The sequence below is a fragment of the Paramormyrops kingsleyae genome, chromosome 25 (genome assembly GCF_048594095.1).
Source record: "Paramormyrops kingsleyae isolate MSU_618 chromosome 25, PKINGS_0.4, whole genome shotgun sequence".
In the NCBI taxonomy this organism is placed as follows: domain Eukaryota; kingdom Metazoa; phylum Chordata; class Actinopteri; order Osteoglossiformes; family Mormyridae; genus Paramormyrops; species Paramormyrops kingsleyae.
In genome coordinates this window covers 23,842,973-23,859,510 of record NC_132821.1, presented here as the reverse complement: position 1 = coordinate 23,859,510, position 16,538 = coordinate 23,842,973, and the positions used below count along the sequence as shown (strand labels likewise).

The 16,538-nt window shown below is 41.4% G+C and overlaps 1 protein-coding gene across 3 annotated transcripts; it reads right to left on the bottom strand.

Moving 5' to 3' along the window:
• Positions 1–2,337: 2,337 nt before the first annotated feature.
• LOC111837251 (probable E3 ubiquitin-protein ligase HERC6) lies at positions 2,338–16,240 on the bottom strand. 3 transcript variants are annotated; one of them, XM_023799136.2, is made up of 23 exons: positions 15,864–16,240; positions 14,903–15,053; positions 14,571–14,659; positions 14,135–14,362; positions 13,875–13,966; positions 13,676–13,803; positions 13,423–13,574; positions 13,056–13,111; positions 10,675–10,757; positions 10,496–10,555; positions 10,334–10,418; positions 10,022–10,202; positions 9,764–9,915; positions 9,131–9,253; positions 8,400–8,498; positions 6,810–6,944; positions 6,553–6,699; positions 5,467–5,633; positions 5,254–5,314; positions 5,053–5,123; positions 4,712–4,895; positions 4,497–4,599; positions 2,338–3,230 (listed from the first exon to the last, which is right to left on the bottom strand). In XM_023799136.2, exons 1-23 carry the CDS (start codon positions 16,090–16,092, stop codon positions 2,998–3,000), a joined length of 3,009 nt encoding a protein of 1,002 aa, XP_023654904.2. In that variant the 5' UTR covers positions 16,093–16,240; the 3' UTR covers positions 2,338–2,997. The 3 variants fall into 3 exon arrangements, with proteins under 3 accessions (XP_023654904.2, XP_023654905.2, XP_023654906.2); XM_023799137.2 differs by having other exon boundaries at positions 6,810–6,926; XM_023799138.2 differs by lacking the exon at positions 15,864–16,240 and adding an exon at positions 15,402–15,540.
• Positions 16,241–16,538: the final 298 nt, after the last annotated feature.

Below are 16,538 nucleotides of genomic sequence, written 5' to 3'. Positions count from 1 at the left end.
AGAGCACAGTCATGCATATGTATATGAAACGTTCTGATATCATGTTGAAGATGATTTGTTACAAGGAGCTTTTACACGACCCCAGGAAGCACGGGACACTGGACAAGGTATAGTCTTAACTTTTATTGACACACGTGTTCGGTACAATGCAATGAAATTCTTGTGCCAGAGTTAACGAAGAAGGGATATATATAAGAATAAGAAACAATTAATAAGCAATAAACAGAAAATACAGGTATGATCATATTGGAGATATTCTCCTAATGTTATTAATTTTGCGTAATTTTTTTCATATTTTACATAATTGTTTTTTTAAATGCAAAATTAGCTAAAAAAGAAAGTTAAGTTGCCTGGGGCTTTATGCCCCTGGTAGAGTCACCCAAGGCAAACAGGTCCTGGGTGAGGAACCAGACGAAGTGCGGCTCACTAGACCCCTTATGATGCAAAAAATAATGGATCCACGATTTCCCTTGCCCGGACGCGGGTCACCGGGTCCCCCCCCACCCGGAGCCAAGCCTGGGGGTGGGGCTCGATGGCGAGCACCTGTTGGTCAGGCCAGCACCCATGGGGCCTGGTCGGGTACAGCCCGAAGAAGGTACGTGGGTCCCCCCTCCAATGGGCTCACCACCCGTAGGAGGGGTCATAGGGGTCGGGTGCAGTGTGAGATAGATGGTCAGTGGCCGAAGGAGGGGACCTTGGATCCTCGGCTGCAGAAGCTAGCTCTAGGGACATGGAATGTCACCTCTCTGATGGGGAAGGAGCCTGAGCTGGTGCACGAGGTGGTGAAGTTCTGACTAGATATAGTTGGGCTCACCTCAACGCACGGCTTGAGCTCTGGAACCAATCTCCTCGAGGGGGGTTGGACCCTCTTCCATTCTGGAGTTGTTCACAGGGAGAGGCGCTGGGCAGGGGTGGGCATACTTATTGCCCCCTGGCTGGGCGCCTGTATATTGGGGTTTACCGCAGTAGATGAGAGGGTAGCCTCCCTTCGCCTTTGAGTGGGGGGACGGGTCCTGACTGTTGTTTGTGCTTATGCCCCGAGCAGCAGTCCAGATTACCCACCCTTTTTGGAGTCCTTGGAAGGGGTGTTGGAGAGCACTCCTCCTGGGGACTCTCTTGTTCTACTGGGGGACTTCAATGCCCACGTGGGCAATGACAGTGAGACCTGGAGTGGCGTGATTAGGAGGAACAGCCCCCCCGATCTGAACCCGAGTGGTGTTTTGTTATTGGACTTCTGTGCTCGTCACGGATTGTCCATAATGAACACCATGTTCAAGCATAAGGGTGTCCATATGTGCACTTGGCACCAGGACACCCTAGGCCGCAGTTCGATGATCGACTTTGTAGTCGTGTCATCGGACTTGTGGCCGCATGTCTTGGACACCACCTTTAAAGTAATATTTATGCATGTATACACACTCCTGTTCTGATTGGACGTTAACAAAGACCTTCGTCGACCAATAGGAAGCACGGGAGCTGCCAACTGAGATGATGCACCTCTGAAAAATTGTTGCCTTTGGCAAACTACTAAACTTCCAACACACATAACTCATCATATTCCCCCCCCCCACCCACCATGACAGAGAGTCAAAACAATCAGTGAACATTGAACCCATTTTTACATTAAATTCCCATTTTTCTTATGTATTGTTGTCTATATAGAAAGTTATTGTTACATCATTAAAGTTCGTGAAATGCTGTTTGGTTACTTTAATCTCCATGACCCCCACTTTAATGAAAGTTTTGACACAAGTGATTATTTGATTAAACAATTTAAATGAATATGTGAACAGTGATTTGGCGAAGCCCATCTCTTGGTCGTCGGTTCCATCGACTCTGAAGCTGACAGATCTGGCTGGACGACCAGGCAGGAGGCGAAGGAGATATGTTATATCTTCTACGCTGGGGGGCACTTGCGGGCTTGGAGACGAAGCAACGTGTGATCGCAATAAACATCAGTTCAATTCAATCCATTTATTTTTTATATAGCGCCTTTCACAACAAAGTTGTCCCAAGGCGCTTTATAGGGTTGTGTTGTGATAAGTTATAGAGAGACACATACTCAGCGTGCTTAATTATGGAGCAAACCCCCTAATTCTCCACTACCGTAATAACACGAATACTCATTCTGGTTCCGTATCACAGATCAGGGGCGGTGTAAGGAGGGGGAAAGTTAGGAGGATTCCAAGGGTCCTAAAAGATTTGGAAAATAACTGGATTGGTCTGGACTGGGGGGCCCAATATGATATGCTTTCATGGGGCCCAAAATATTTACCAACGTCACAGATAAAACAACTGAAACAAAACCTGATCAGTCATCCACACCACAACTGCTAATTGAAATTCATTTATTAATAAAAGACTATATAACCAATATTTATTCACCATTATAATTGCAGATTAATATTTTGTCACTATAGAAGATCTACAGACACGCATTTGAATAATTAATGTCTACTGGTTTTTAGAAGGAATTTTTCAGTATGAACAAACTAAACAAACAACAAACTAAATAAAATGAAATTAAACTAGTGTGTAATATTTCTGGTTCTTAAACAACTAATTAACATTACTGTACTGTATATATATCTATACTACCTTGGAATTAGACGAACACATATCTATTATGTTTGTTTTATTGTGACGTGATTCTGTGTTGATTTTTATATATGCAGCTAATGTGATTGTATATACATATGAATAACTGTAAGTCTCTGTGAATTAATACCTTGAGTAAATAGATAGATATAATGCAATGCTTCTCCAACTGGTTCTTGAGGACTCCCAGTCAGATCACGTTTTTGCTCCCTCCCAGAGGGACCAACATTTTGGACTGTCTGGCAGGGAGCTGGGAGGGAGTAAAAACATGGACCGCTGGGGGTCTCCGAGGATCAGGTTGAGAAACACTGATCTAAGGAGCAAATCCTGGGGAAAACAATGTGCTTGTAAAGTCAATAAAACTTTAAGTGAAGTTGAGTGAAGCCCAAGGAGGGACTGTTAAGGCTGAGCTGCCTTAAACTCATCCATCCAGAAGTCCCTGTTGTGTGTGATGGCATGAATGAGCTTGGTCTTCAGCATCTCCTTCGTAGGATAGATGGGCAGATACAGAAGGTTGTGGCACGTAAGGGCCTCTGCGGAGTGGTCCTCAGTCCACTCAGGGCTGCACTGAACCGTCATAATTACCTGGTCCATCCCCAGGATAGGTACTCGCTTAGATCCCGTCAGAAATACTGAAATCACAGAAGAGCCCATGTCACTGCTTCAGAAGAGGTCAAAATAACTCAGCTCGGGTTATACAACAAAATCTACATTTCCCTAAGTATAATGAAATGCATAATGTTTTCATCTGCATGCTACTTTTACCCAGAGATAGATCCAGAAAGTAAAAATCCAGACCAAGATTTTGTTTCAACCAACCAGTTACCTATAAAGAATCATAGGGTGCGTTCGACTTGGGCTTAGGTCTGTCTGCAGCTGACGTGACGTGGAACGTGATCTGCCGGCGGCTGCAGGGGTGGAGTATAAACTGACTGCAGTGAAGTCGGACAACTTCTACTCCTCGTAGTCTGCGAGACCTGACTGCAATGGCCGCACTGCCAGAAGGGTGTAGATAAATCTATACAAATATCACCTGCATGCACATTACTTCTTTTACAACAACCAACTCCTCATCCAAACTGTTAGCAGTGAAAAAAATATTTATACTGGCTCTGTGTAAAAAGATAGCAGCCAGAAAAAAGATCAAATACATTTACTTCAAGGATTCATATAAAAAAAGATGTTTTTATTGTCATGTACAGAGTACAATGCAGTTCTTACTTGAATGCCTTAATTCTTCACAGACTAGACGATTAAACAAATAAAGCAGCGCAACATTACAGTAACTAACAATAAATAAACCACTAACTCACGTGTACTATTAGAGCATTTATTAAATTTACTTAAACTTTATTTTACCAGGTAAATTAACTGAAAACCAGTTCTCACTGCTTTACGTGCTTTTCGGGAGAAATAGCAGATTACGCATCAGAACTGCCTGGGATACAAACGTCATGCGTGTAACTAAACTCTTCAGCCAATAAGGACAAAGGTGTGTCGTCATGGTTCCAGTTAATGCAGCCGGCTGAGAGGTGCTGCACGATCTGTCTCAAGTCGTCTTGCTCTCGCAAGGTTTTTGTACCATGTGACATGGTGACGCGTGGAGACGTTTTGCAGCGCCGGCTGAAGTCGGACAAAAATATCTAACCATGATGCATTGCGTCTGGACCAGAATGCATTGCTTTAAGCCAGCGCTGTAAGTGGCTGCATGAAGTCAAACCCATAGTCACAGAGTACTCAACTGGTTGGTTGAAACAAAATCTTGGTCTGGATTTTTACTTTCTGGACCTGAACTACCCACCACTACTTTTACCTTTTTACATAGTAGAGCAACTCACAGTCTCAGCAAATAATCCCTAACTTTCCAATATGATCCATTAACCCCCCCATGAACTTACAGAAGAAGGTCCTTTTCTCATCTTCTGACAGCTCCTCAAACACCTCCCAGAACATTTTTATGTAGGGGTGGTTTGACTGGTACGCTCCCTCATATATTGAGTTCTGGAGAGAATGTAAGTGGTTATATCATGAAATGGTCTCATTGCGAATCCCCTCAAACCCTTTCTGTCTGTCGTTATAGGCAGCATGTTTACGGGCGATATGGTTTATCAACCTGTCTGAATTTCTCCCACTCATATTCCTCATTCCCCACCATCAGCTCCATCAGTTCGTGAGGCTGGAAGAGCTCCACCAAGTTCACGTCACAAACCGTGAAGAAGCCTCTCTTGACCTCCCCAAAGATCGTCTCCACTGATTTGTTTAGGATGTGATCAACATAGGCCCTGACAAAATCATATCTGTGGAAAAAAACACTGAAAATTAATCTACATTCATAAATAGGGAAGCTATTGTACATTGTGTAGGTTAACAGCTAAAAATTAGATATTTTAATTCTAGCTCAGACTTTGAAAGAAAAAATAACTCATTATACGTGGTAAACAAATAAAGGTTTACTTGTTGGCATTGGTGACAGGTTTGTCTTTTTCAGTGGGATCCAGTTCCACAGTTACACCATCCCAGCTCACCTGGTAAAAAAACAACAGAAGCTTTATCAATAAAGTTATGAAGAAGTACAGTGTGTAGCTGTATGTGCAAAGTGGCCCAAAGGGAATCACATGTTATTCAATTAGCTGTTGGTATTAGCTTAGCACATACTGAGTAGGTCAGGTCCATGGCTGCAACATCATCTCTGTCCTCCAAGATGTTCTTCAAAGTACTACAAAGAGAATCACGTAAATACTGTCTTTAAATTCCTTCAAATCAATGCAATAATGTATCAATAAACAGGTCATTCATCTGAAAGACAACCACTCGAGACTGTTTAATAATGTTATGACCTGTTCAAATACACATACCAACACGACTCACTTTCCAAGTTCAGGGCTGAGTTCTCTCAAGTCCTCCAATGTGGGTTTTGCATTTAACAGCTTCTTGAATAGAACTTGGGGAAATGGTAGGTGCACAGTGTTGTTGTTGTGTACAGCTAGTCCACACAAGACCCCAAACAGGAAGTACCTTTTCATTGGTTGCGTGGGCTGTTGGTCAAGAGAAACAGGAGGGTCTTAAATGTTTTGCAATTTATTTGCATCAGAATTGAACTAGACTTCATTGTTTTAATTGTCCTTTCAGTATTTCCTAAAGTTCAATAATAACCATGAATTGTGATAATGAGAATTATAGTATAGATTTCCATATATGGATGACTTGCATCAGTAGGTAGTACGGTTTTAACAGTACACTTTTCGTCGTGTGCCATTCGATACATCACCTTCAATACAGTACACAAAATGAAATGAATGATTACATTTACTGAAACGGGCAGAACCTAAATTCACAAGTAGTCGTCGGCAGTACAGAACACAGGATTTAGATGAGATTCAGTTCATTATGATCATTATGATGTTATATTTTTTGATTATTTTATATATTTATGTTTACAATAACCAAGTAAGCATCTGATAGATTTTGTCATTCTGACACGCTCACAGTCACCTTCCCTTTGCTTTATAGCTGTTCTCAACTGTGTCAGTTTGCATATTTACTAACACATTTCAGAACTGCGGTACCAAAATTGCACCGAACCGTGTATCCAAAACCACAGTTCGGCAAGACCCCTAGTGGATGGAGTTGTGTTTTACACCAAAAGAGTGGAGTGTTCAAAAGTCAGGCCTACACCAAATGTCTGAAGTTTGCATGTTCATTGTGTTGGTTTCCTCTGGGAATTTCATTTCTTCCAGAAATCAACGAATAAGAAGTTAAGTGAATTAGTGTCTCCAAACACTCCTGTGGTATTTGTGTATGTGTCTTGTGTATGTGTCTTCTCCCCTGTGACCTGTGCTGCCTGGAATAGACTCCAACACCCCTTGTGGAGACCCTGACCAGTAGACAAGATGGATTCCTATATATTTACGCACCATGTAAATATGATAGCTCTTAGAATGCGCAAAGCCCCACCTTCACAGGGAACCACACCAACGTTCCTGAATCATTGGTCCAGAACATTCCAGATTCCGGCAAAAACAGCTCCTTGAAAATCTGAAGGAAGAAGTCCTTTCGGTCGAGAAGCGTCAGCTCTGAATTTTCCCTCTCCACAAACCTGACCTAGCATGAAAAAGGGAAAAGTATATAACTAATAAAAAAACAGGAGACATGATAGTTCTCACTTTATTTCATACATGACGCTGCTTTTTTTAAACCTATCAATTTTTTACCGCAAGATCCTTCTTGAAGTTCTCGTGGTCGATGGTGCTGAGTTTCTGGAATGTGTCCTCGATGAGTGCAAAGCGGCGGAGCGGGAGACACAGTGGTGGCGTCACAATGGGCCACATCTGGAACATCAGGATTTGCTGGGGCAGGTTAGAGAATACAGATACATTATTCATTATTCTGTGGAGAAATTGGGTAGGTTTTGCATATCCCATGTTGCTCTCCATGAGACCCAAATATATACCATATGGACAAAGGTATTGGGACACCTGGCCATCACACCTACAGGGACTTTTATGACATCACATTCTAAATCCATAGGCATCAATATGGAGTTGGTCCCCCCTTTGTAACTGTAACAGCTGCCATTCTTCTGGGAAGGCTTTCCACTAGATTTTGAGGTCAGGGCTCTGTGCGGATCAGTCAAGTTCTTCCACACCAAACTTACCCAATGTCTTTATGGGCCTTGCTTTGTGCACTGGGGCACAGTCATGCTGGGAGCGTAAATGGCCTTCCACAAACTGTTCCCACAAAGTTGGAAGCATAGAATTGTCCAAAATGTCTTAATATGCTGAAAACAAGAGATTCCTTCACTGGAACTAAGGAGCCTAGCCCAACCCCTGAAAAACAACCCCATACCATTATCCCTCCTCTACCAAACTTTACAGGTAACATTCTCCTGGCACCTGCCAAACCCAGACTCAACCATCAGACTGACAATCACAGAAGCATAATTTTTTACTCTACAAAACACATTTCCACTGCTCCAGAATCCAGTGACAGCATGCTCGTCTGCTTTTTGTGCTGGGGTTGATACCAGAGGAAGAACTCTGCAGTTACTGAGCCAATAGAACAATGGCAACTTTTACGCACTATGGGCCTCAGGACCCGCTGACCACGTTCTGTTACTTTACCTGGTTTACCACATCATGTCTGAGTTTCTGTTGTTCCTAACCGCTTCCACTTTGCAATAATACCACTTACAGTTGACCGAGGAACATCTAGCAGGGAAGAAATTTCACAAACTGACTTATTGCAAAGATGGCATCATATGACAGCACCATACTTGAATTCACTGAGCTCTTCAAAACAATCTATTTTTTCAGAAATGTTTGTAAACCTGACTGCATGGCAAGGTAAATGATTGACTTGAATTCAATGATTCAGAGATGTATCCCAATACTTGTGTCCATATAGTTTACATGCAAGGAAGGACAAGTTCTGGGGTTAATGCCCAGAGTCAGCCAGTGTGTTGCATCTCAGGAGGCTTTCAGCTCAAGGGCCCAATGATGGCATCACCCCTCCGACCACAGGACCTAGACCAGCAACTGTCTGATCACAGGCAAAGTTTTAATCTGCAGAGTCGCACACTGACTGCAAATTGTGCATTTTACCAGTAACTAGTGTTCTGTATCCATTCGGAGAATGGACAATGACATTCATGTGATAATAACCTCCTCGATACCAAAACTAATTATAATTGAAATGATCAGTATAAGGAACAATAAGGATCATTTGCATATAAGACTTCATTTAAGCTCAATTGCTTTAAATGTCCCTGTATATTGAATCATAAGCAATGTGAACTGACTCACCTTAATCGCGGCTGCAGCTGACTGAAAGACAAAGGTCTTTCTCTGAAGGTCCAGAACAAATGGAAAGCGGCAGAAAATGGCTGGAGTCTCTGGGGTCTCCTGATTATCATTGGAAATAAATTCATAGTTTAAGTCAATGTGAGAAGGACACTGCAAGTTAATTCTCTGTTTTTAATCCACCACGTTATGGCAGCTAAGCAGGTAGAGCCGCTGGCTCACAGCATGCTGTTGAATGTGCTCGAATGTGGCCTCGGATTGGTTTCTTCTCAGTATACATGTCCCTAAGGCTCATGGGAGTTTTACTTACACAGAAATGTTCAGATTGCAGAAGAGGTGGGTCCAACCAATCAGATGTCTTGGCTCCGTCTCCTCAAGTTGCTTGGACCCACCTCCTCTACAATGTGATTGGTAATCTTTCTGAACCAAAGATGTCATTTTCTGTTCTGCCCTCAGAATTTTTTTGTGTAAGAAAAACTCCCATGAGCGACCCAAAGCTGCCCTTTTTATGGGAGTATTAGACACCGCAGTCTGCACCCCTGTAGCCAATCAGAATCAGTAATGGCTAAACTAACTACCTGGGAGAACTGAAAACAAGGCCTGGATTTGGAATCCAGGGCCAGATTTGACAAGTCCTGTGCTAGATGTTCAAATAGGCTCTGAGATTCAATAATGTATTAGTGTTTGATGGCAGGTACATGTGCATCATGTAGCCTTAGATATTTCTGTCTTACCTCCTGGTTCTTCCAAAGATACCACAGACCCAAGTCCTCAAACAAAACAGGGAAGAGATTCAGGTCCAGTAAATGAAATTCAGAAGCAGGAACAGTCTGAGATGCTTTTCTGCTTTTATTTGCCTGTGAAATTGAATGGAATTAATTTGAAGTCAGTTTAATGCAATTCAAACTCTTTATGACTATTCGTCACATCTTCTTCCAAATATTTATCCAGTAGAGAATCATCGGAGCCTTTCCTATTGGGAGCATAGGTGACAAGACAGCATACTCTACACACTATGGGAAATCCCTTCTCGTCATCGAACTGTGTGTCTTTGGGCTACACAAGGAAACCAGAGGGAGGCTCACATGATACAGGGAGAACATGCAAACTCTATGCATACAGAGTAGGGGGGGGGTTTAAACCCCCATCCCCTGGAGATGTGAGGCAAGAGATCTATCCACTAACCCACTCTCACCACATAACCCAACATTGTGATGTGTTTATAAGAATTTTGCTGTATATTGTCTATGACAGGAGCTTATAAGGCAGCAGAAACCTCAACATTTCCATGACGTTTCCCTAGCTGGGACTCATTGTTCAATCACAATCATTTTGCTCCCGTATCCCAATAAAAAGTGAGCACTAACTTTGTGCATTTCCTTCAGAATCTGAAGTAAGTCTTTCACAAACGTATTATACACAGGAAGCAGGTTAGCCTTCAGCAGGATGGACAGAGCATGTTTCCACATGCCAAGGTGTTTCTTGAATGACTCCAGCTCCAAAGAGGACCACAGGGTTCCTGAGGAAGAAAATAGGCTCTGAGATTCAATAATGTATTAGTGTTTGATGGCAGGTGTACATATGCATCATGTAGCCTTAGATATTTCTGTCTAATGCTTACGTACTCAGCCGTTTGATTGACGATTCAGGTAAATTGATGATGGATCTGGCCATTGGCTGGATAAAGTCAATGATATTCTGGTCGTTCTGGAACAGCTGACATTCAGGCAGTATGAGGAAGATCTCCACTGATCTCATGTGTTTTGAATGGAGAAAAAGGTCGGAGACCAATTTCGCAGCTGCATCCTGTATGAACAGGAGATATTTTTCCCCATTGGGAAATGTGTTTAGTGCTCGTTGGACATCAAGGGTGATTTATTGACAATATACTGATTTTTATTGGGATATCCGAAGTTCTAAAGAATTGAGAACTCTACCATCCAACTTCTGCCCTGCAGTTGGCCGAAGACCCGTCTGGCAGCATGTAGGTCAACAGAAGATGGGTCACCCAAAGGAGGTTCTCTGACCACAAGAAGCACAGCAGTCAGCAAAATGCACGGCTGTTAATGACAATGCGTTGACCGTATTTTGAAAATCACCTCTCTCTAAGGAAACTTGCGACCAGAGCAGAACTTGATGAAAAGATAAGGGCAGGATCCCTAGAGGAGGAAGAGATAAAGTTGATTCAATTACAGATGACTGTCTAATTAGAACATATGTGTTACAAAGCAAGTGCTTGCAACATTATTCATCTTGTAAACAAATATATAAAAACTACCTTTCTACGTTCCCAGGATGAGTATTGTCTGCCGTCAGTGGAAACCATCGCTGCAGTTTCTCGCAAATATGTTCAACAGGTTCCTAAGGAACATAGTCTTAACAAAGCTTCTTATAATCACAAATATACCTTATCTGGAAATTCATAAAACAATGCACAATACTGCTGAAGATTTCAGTCTGAAATTTTAAGAACACTGTATTTTTTTAAGCCAAAACTGAGATATATATAATTTTTAAATATACAGTGGTAACTCAGAACTCATTTAATCCGTTCAGAACTTCGGATCGAATCCTAAAAAGTTCGAGTTGTGATTGAATTTTCCCCATAAGAAATAATGGAAAACCAATTCATTTGTTTCTGGCCTCAAAAAAATTACACATAAATATGTCTTTTTTAGCATTTAAACACAAAATGAACCGGATAAAACAAGAAGAGTATATACTGTACTAAACACATCTAAGCACATTTATCAAAACAGTAATTTGTAAAGTAAGAAAATAAATGTATCTAAACAATGTGTCCTGCCCCGATCGTCCGCTCCTTCCGTGTGCCACGCCCCCTCGTTAACCCCTTGTGGAATCCCCGTGTGATCAGCTGTTTCTAGTTGTTTTCATTAGCCCTCTGTAATTTGTCCGTTTTTCAGCTTGTTTCCCCAGTCCGGTCATTGTATTGTCCTTACCTGTAATTAAACCCTGTGTTCCCCGATACCGTGATGTCTGCGCCTTTGTCTCCGTCCCGCTCCGCACAACAATATTATTATAATAATTAAACATATTAATGGCTTATTATTAATATTAAAATAATGAATACGAAATCTTTATTTTAAAATGTATTTTATTATATAATAATAATTACTGTTACTGTCTATCATTGTCTAAATGTATTTTTACTGTCTAAATATATGTATTCAGCTAGTGTAAACATGCACGGTGCTATCACAGCGAATGCGAGACTGAGACTGAAGCTTTACTCTTTGTTTCCGCTGACAGACGTGCTGCGTGACTCAGTTCCCCGCCCGTACAAGTTATCTTAGGTCAGAGTTCACGGTTTGACTTCTGAGATTCAGATCGAGCTCTAGGTAATTTTTCTTCGAACTGGTTGGTTCGACTTTTAAGAAATTCGAGTTCTAATGAGTTTGAGAACTGAGGTACCACTGTATATATAAATAAATATATAATAGGGCTGTCAAAGTTAACACGATAATAGGGCATGAATAGAAATTCATTATAACGTGACAATTTTTTTTGATGCCATTAACGCATGTTGAGTCAGATGGCAGCTCCGGAAAAATAATGAACAAAGAAAAAGGTATTTTGAATGGCAGGTTCAGCTTCAAAACTGTCAGATGGGTCCATTGACAAGACCAAAGTTATTTGCAGTTACTGTCGATGTGAAATGAGTTATCACCAAAGTACATCTAGTCTTAAATACCATGCAGGCTGCAGCTCTTCTCAGAACGTTAGACACATTCGCATTTTCATGTCTTAACATATTATGATAATACTTTCGCAAATATAAATAATTTATTTATGGATTAATATTATTTTTCATTTAGGTATTTCCTTAGCTATATGTGAATGAGGCAGTCCGTCGCGCGCTTCTGTGATCTCTTAACTGCATAATTTACATCTTCCTCAAAGTCATTTTCTACGAGAGTATGTCTCTGGTCAAATGGTATGCTTTCCGGAGTTTTCTTTAGTGTCCGAGATTGGATATAAGCTTATTAAGTTTATTGAGATCCGTAATTCTTTCATATACTTTTTGTAGTAAATCGTCACCACCCGCCCCCGAAATTGTATTTCTATATTTTATGTAAGTACTTCTGCTTTTGTGTTAAATGCATATATACTGATATTGCATTAAAAACATATCTCAAATCCTCTTCTCTATCCATTTGGTCTTTTTGTAAATCTTGGGTCAGACATTTAGGATAAAAACTGATTTTTTGCTTTAAAAAGGTTGCCAACTTCTGATCTATACTTAGTTATATGACTAAGTAATGTGTAATATTTAGCAGGTCAACGTGCCGATCTGTTGTTCGGCTTGAGATTTTCTTAAGGGATGAAGGGTTTCTGATGACCTTTGGACAATCTTTGTTGTTGTTTATTTTTGGTAATTGATTTCCAATAATTAATGCATACATTTGCAAAAAGCAATCATGCCTTGCTAACTCTAATATTGATAAGAATATTAACACCTGAAAAAATCCCTTTATGGTAAATTTTGAATAAATTCATGATTTAATTTGCGATTAATTTGTGATTAACTATGGACAGTTGTGCGATTAATCACGATTAAATATTTTAATCTATTGACAGCCCTAATATATAATTTTAAAGGTCCTGAGTTAACCCACCCCAGTGATAGGAAAACACTACCTGAGGTGGTGCGGAGTAAATGAAGCTTACATTCCAACCCGCTGCTATCTTCATGTCTTTGAGAGACCAGAGATTGGAGAGTGTTACAGGGCAAAGCAGTAATAAATGGTGTTTTAATACAACCAAAAATAATCAACAATGATGGTGTCTTGACCATCAGCTATTGAAGGTGAGATATGTCGGCTCTTTAATCAAATGATTTGATTAAATTTAATCATAAATGTTAACAGCCGTCGCCTTCAATCTTTTCGAAAAGTGTCTTGATGCCATTGTCACCATTTATCTTTATACATCAAACATACATCAGGTACAAGTATCATCTTCTGATCTATGAACGATTCTCATGGGGTAGGGGGTTTATCCAGACCAGTATCTGCAGACGCTCCAGTGGATCTCCAGGTTTCTTGCACGGGGGTGGGCTGTAGCTGGTTCTCTGTTCGCCCGGTCCCCAGCTGGCCCACCGATCCATTCCCGAAGGCCAGCAGGTGCCCGGATGCCATGAGCACCAGGGTATGATGGCTGCAAAACAGGAAATCATGTGTTGGAAATTACACTGGAACTAGTGCATAGGAATAAGTGGACTGAAGCCTCTCTGTAAATGAGACTTTTCACACCGTTACCTGCCACATGCTATCTGTTTAGCACGACCCTCTAAGCCCTCCACCTTCTTAGGTCTCAGCTCATTATTCCTGGAGTTGTGTCCAAGCTGGCCATGCTTCCCCTCTCCAAAGGTGAACACATCACCATCCTACGAATCAGAGCAGCGTAAGGAGACGTGCTGGACATCCCAGAAATGGCAAAGAAAAAGCAGCATCTCACCTTGCTGAGGACCACGGAATGGGCTTCTCCACAACTTATGTTGCACACGCTAAGGGCTCTAAGAGCAGGAACTGCACATACAGTGAATCTTCCTGCCAGTGATAACAAGATCAGTTTCTGTGTTAGCATGGAACAATGCAATATTTATGACGGAAGCATTTTACTCAAGCTCTGTTGTTTTAAAAAATTAAAACTTCGACTACCTTTGTCCCAAGTCTTGAACAGTAAACCCTCAATTCAGGTGATCATAAAATACTTACCATTTTCATCCACCCTGTTGAGGCCCAGTTGGCCAACATTATTGGCTCCACAGCAGTAAATCTCCCCAGAGAGGGAGATGGCAAAGCTGTGCTCTCCTCCTGCGCAAACCTGGATCACTGGCACTCCAATAAGAGAGAGGACCCGAGAGGGAACATCCTGCGTGGAAATAGCCTTGCCAAGGCCTAGCTGTCCATAGCTGTTCCTTCCCCAAGAAAACATCTCACCCTCTACAGGATAAAAAGAAAAATCCAGCAATTAAGCTAAGATTCACCTGAGCCTTTAAATAATGACAATGTAACTTTCCTCAGGTAAAGATGCTGCCTTTGTTGCATCAGGGTTTCAATATCATGTACTCAGTTTATGGGTCTTACATGTACCATAGACATGTGCCATCATACTGAGCAATAAATTAAACACCACTGTGCAGTTACATACCCTTAGTCAGAGCCAGGGAATGATATTTTCCGCATGCAACTTGAATTACAGGTGTAGGCATACTTGATGACATGGTTAGACGTATTATCCTGCAAAATACATATAAGGCAGTCATGATTTTTAATCATTATTAAGTATTCTTTTTACTTTTTCAGCAATTTTTTAATTTCAACACATTTTTGTTGGCTTGTGTGATAGTCATCTTGTTCATCATTGACAACAATGGATTCAGTTCTTCAAATTACTGTATTTCTTATCATAATGAAAATTACACTGCCTTACACCGAGCTCCTGTTTATGAATAAATGCGCGTTGCTCTTCTTTCTCTTTACCTTGGCTTCAGCTGTTTATCGAAGCGTCCGGTCCCCAGCTGGCCTTCGCTGCCACGCCCCCACGCCAGCACCTCCCCCGACTTACACAGCGCTAGGCAATGCTCCTGCCCGCTGGCCACGCCCACTGCGCTCTCTGGCCTATCCAATGCCACTGAAAAGGCCAAGTACAACCCAGTCTTTAGCTCACTGTTCATCACTTAGATCCAATTTATGAATGAATTACTGAACAGAGGTATTGTTCATATAACACTTGACACAATGCCTGCACTTTGCTTACCAAGAATGACGTGTCTCTGAATTCCCACTGCGCGAACACGAGTACAAATGGAAAATACTTACATTTCAAACAAGATGTACGTACTGTATGTATGACGTTTCCAATATCATGATTATAAGCAATGCTCTAACCCAGGCATTTAGTGAGTGCTCAACCCAAAATTACACGCTTGCATCTATTTGTTTTATAAATTTCACTAATAGCGAGCCTGATTATACTTACTAGCTTATCATCAAATGCATTACTTTATGTTTTATGCAGTAGTGAATTGGTGGTCTTCTATGGCATTTCGAGCAGAAAATACAAGAGAGGCAGACGGAGAATGGGTGTATTAATGATTTCATTAAGTTTCGTTACTCCTATCTCATGAGAAACGAAAGCGAAACCGAGCTGAAGTTGTCGGTATGTATACAACATAATAGGTTTATCATAGCTATAGGTATTCCAATACAAAAAGGACGCCTTTATGTGTACGAAAATTAGCGTCTTGTGACGATTTTTCCGGTAACAAAACGTTCTTATTTACGAGAATGCAAAATAATTAAACAATAAAAACTTATGAGTTAAGTGTGCGATTAAGTTTCAAGATTTATTTGCCACATACACAAGCATGCATGTATGTAGCGGAATTCTTCGCCACCTGCTCTCTAGTCTGCACGAAAATCTGCGCGTTGTATTCATTACCTGGGACATTGTTCGTTCCTTTTCGTCTTCCGAGTTGTCCCGATGAGTTGCGCCCGCATGTCCAGATCTTCCCGCTATTGCTGAGAATCAGAGTATGGGATTCTCCAGCGGCTACTTGTGTCACCTGTTCGGGGAAGTCAGCGAGTTCTCGGGGCACCGCCACTGCTGTGCCAGCGCCTTGCAGGCGAAGCCCGAGATGCCCACGCGAGCCGTCTCCCCAGCTGTACATCACGCCCTGACTCGGTCGGCTTCTGGGATGTGACTGAACTCACTGGTGCAAATTTCAGAAGTGGCGTTCAGCCACGTATCGTACCTCCTCCTAAATATCAACGCAGGGACATTACGGTTCCTAGTCCCAGCTTACAGGAAGTGTGCCAATTAAAAACTGACGTGTAGTATCTGCTATGCAATCATCAAAGCAGAGCACAGTCATGCATTTGTATGTAAAAAGTTATAATATTTTGTTGAAGATGGTTTGTTACAAAGAGCTTTTACACGACCCCAGGAAGCACAGGACACTGGACAAGGTATAGTCTTAACTTTTATTGTCACACGTGTTCGGAACAATACAATGAAATTCTTGTGCCAGGGTTACTGAAGAAGGGATATATATAAGAATAAGAAACAATTAATAAGCAATAAACAGAAAATATAGGTATGATCATATTGGAGATA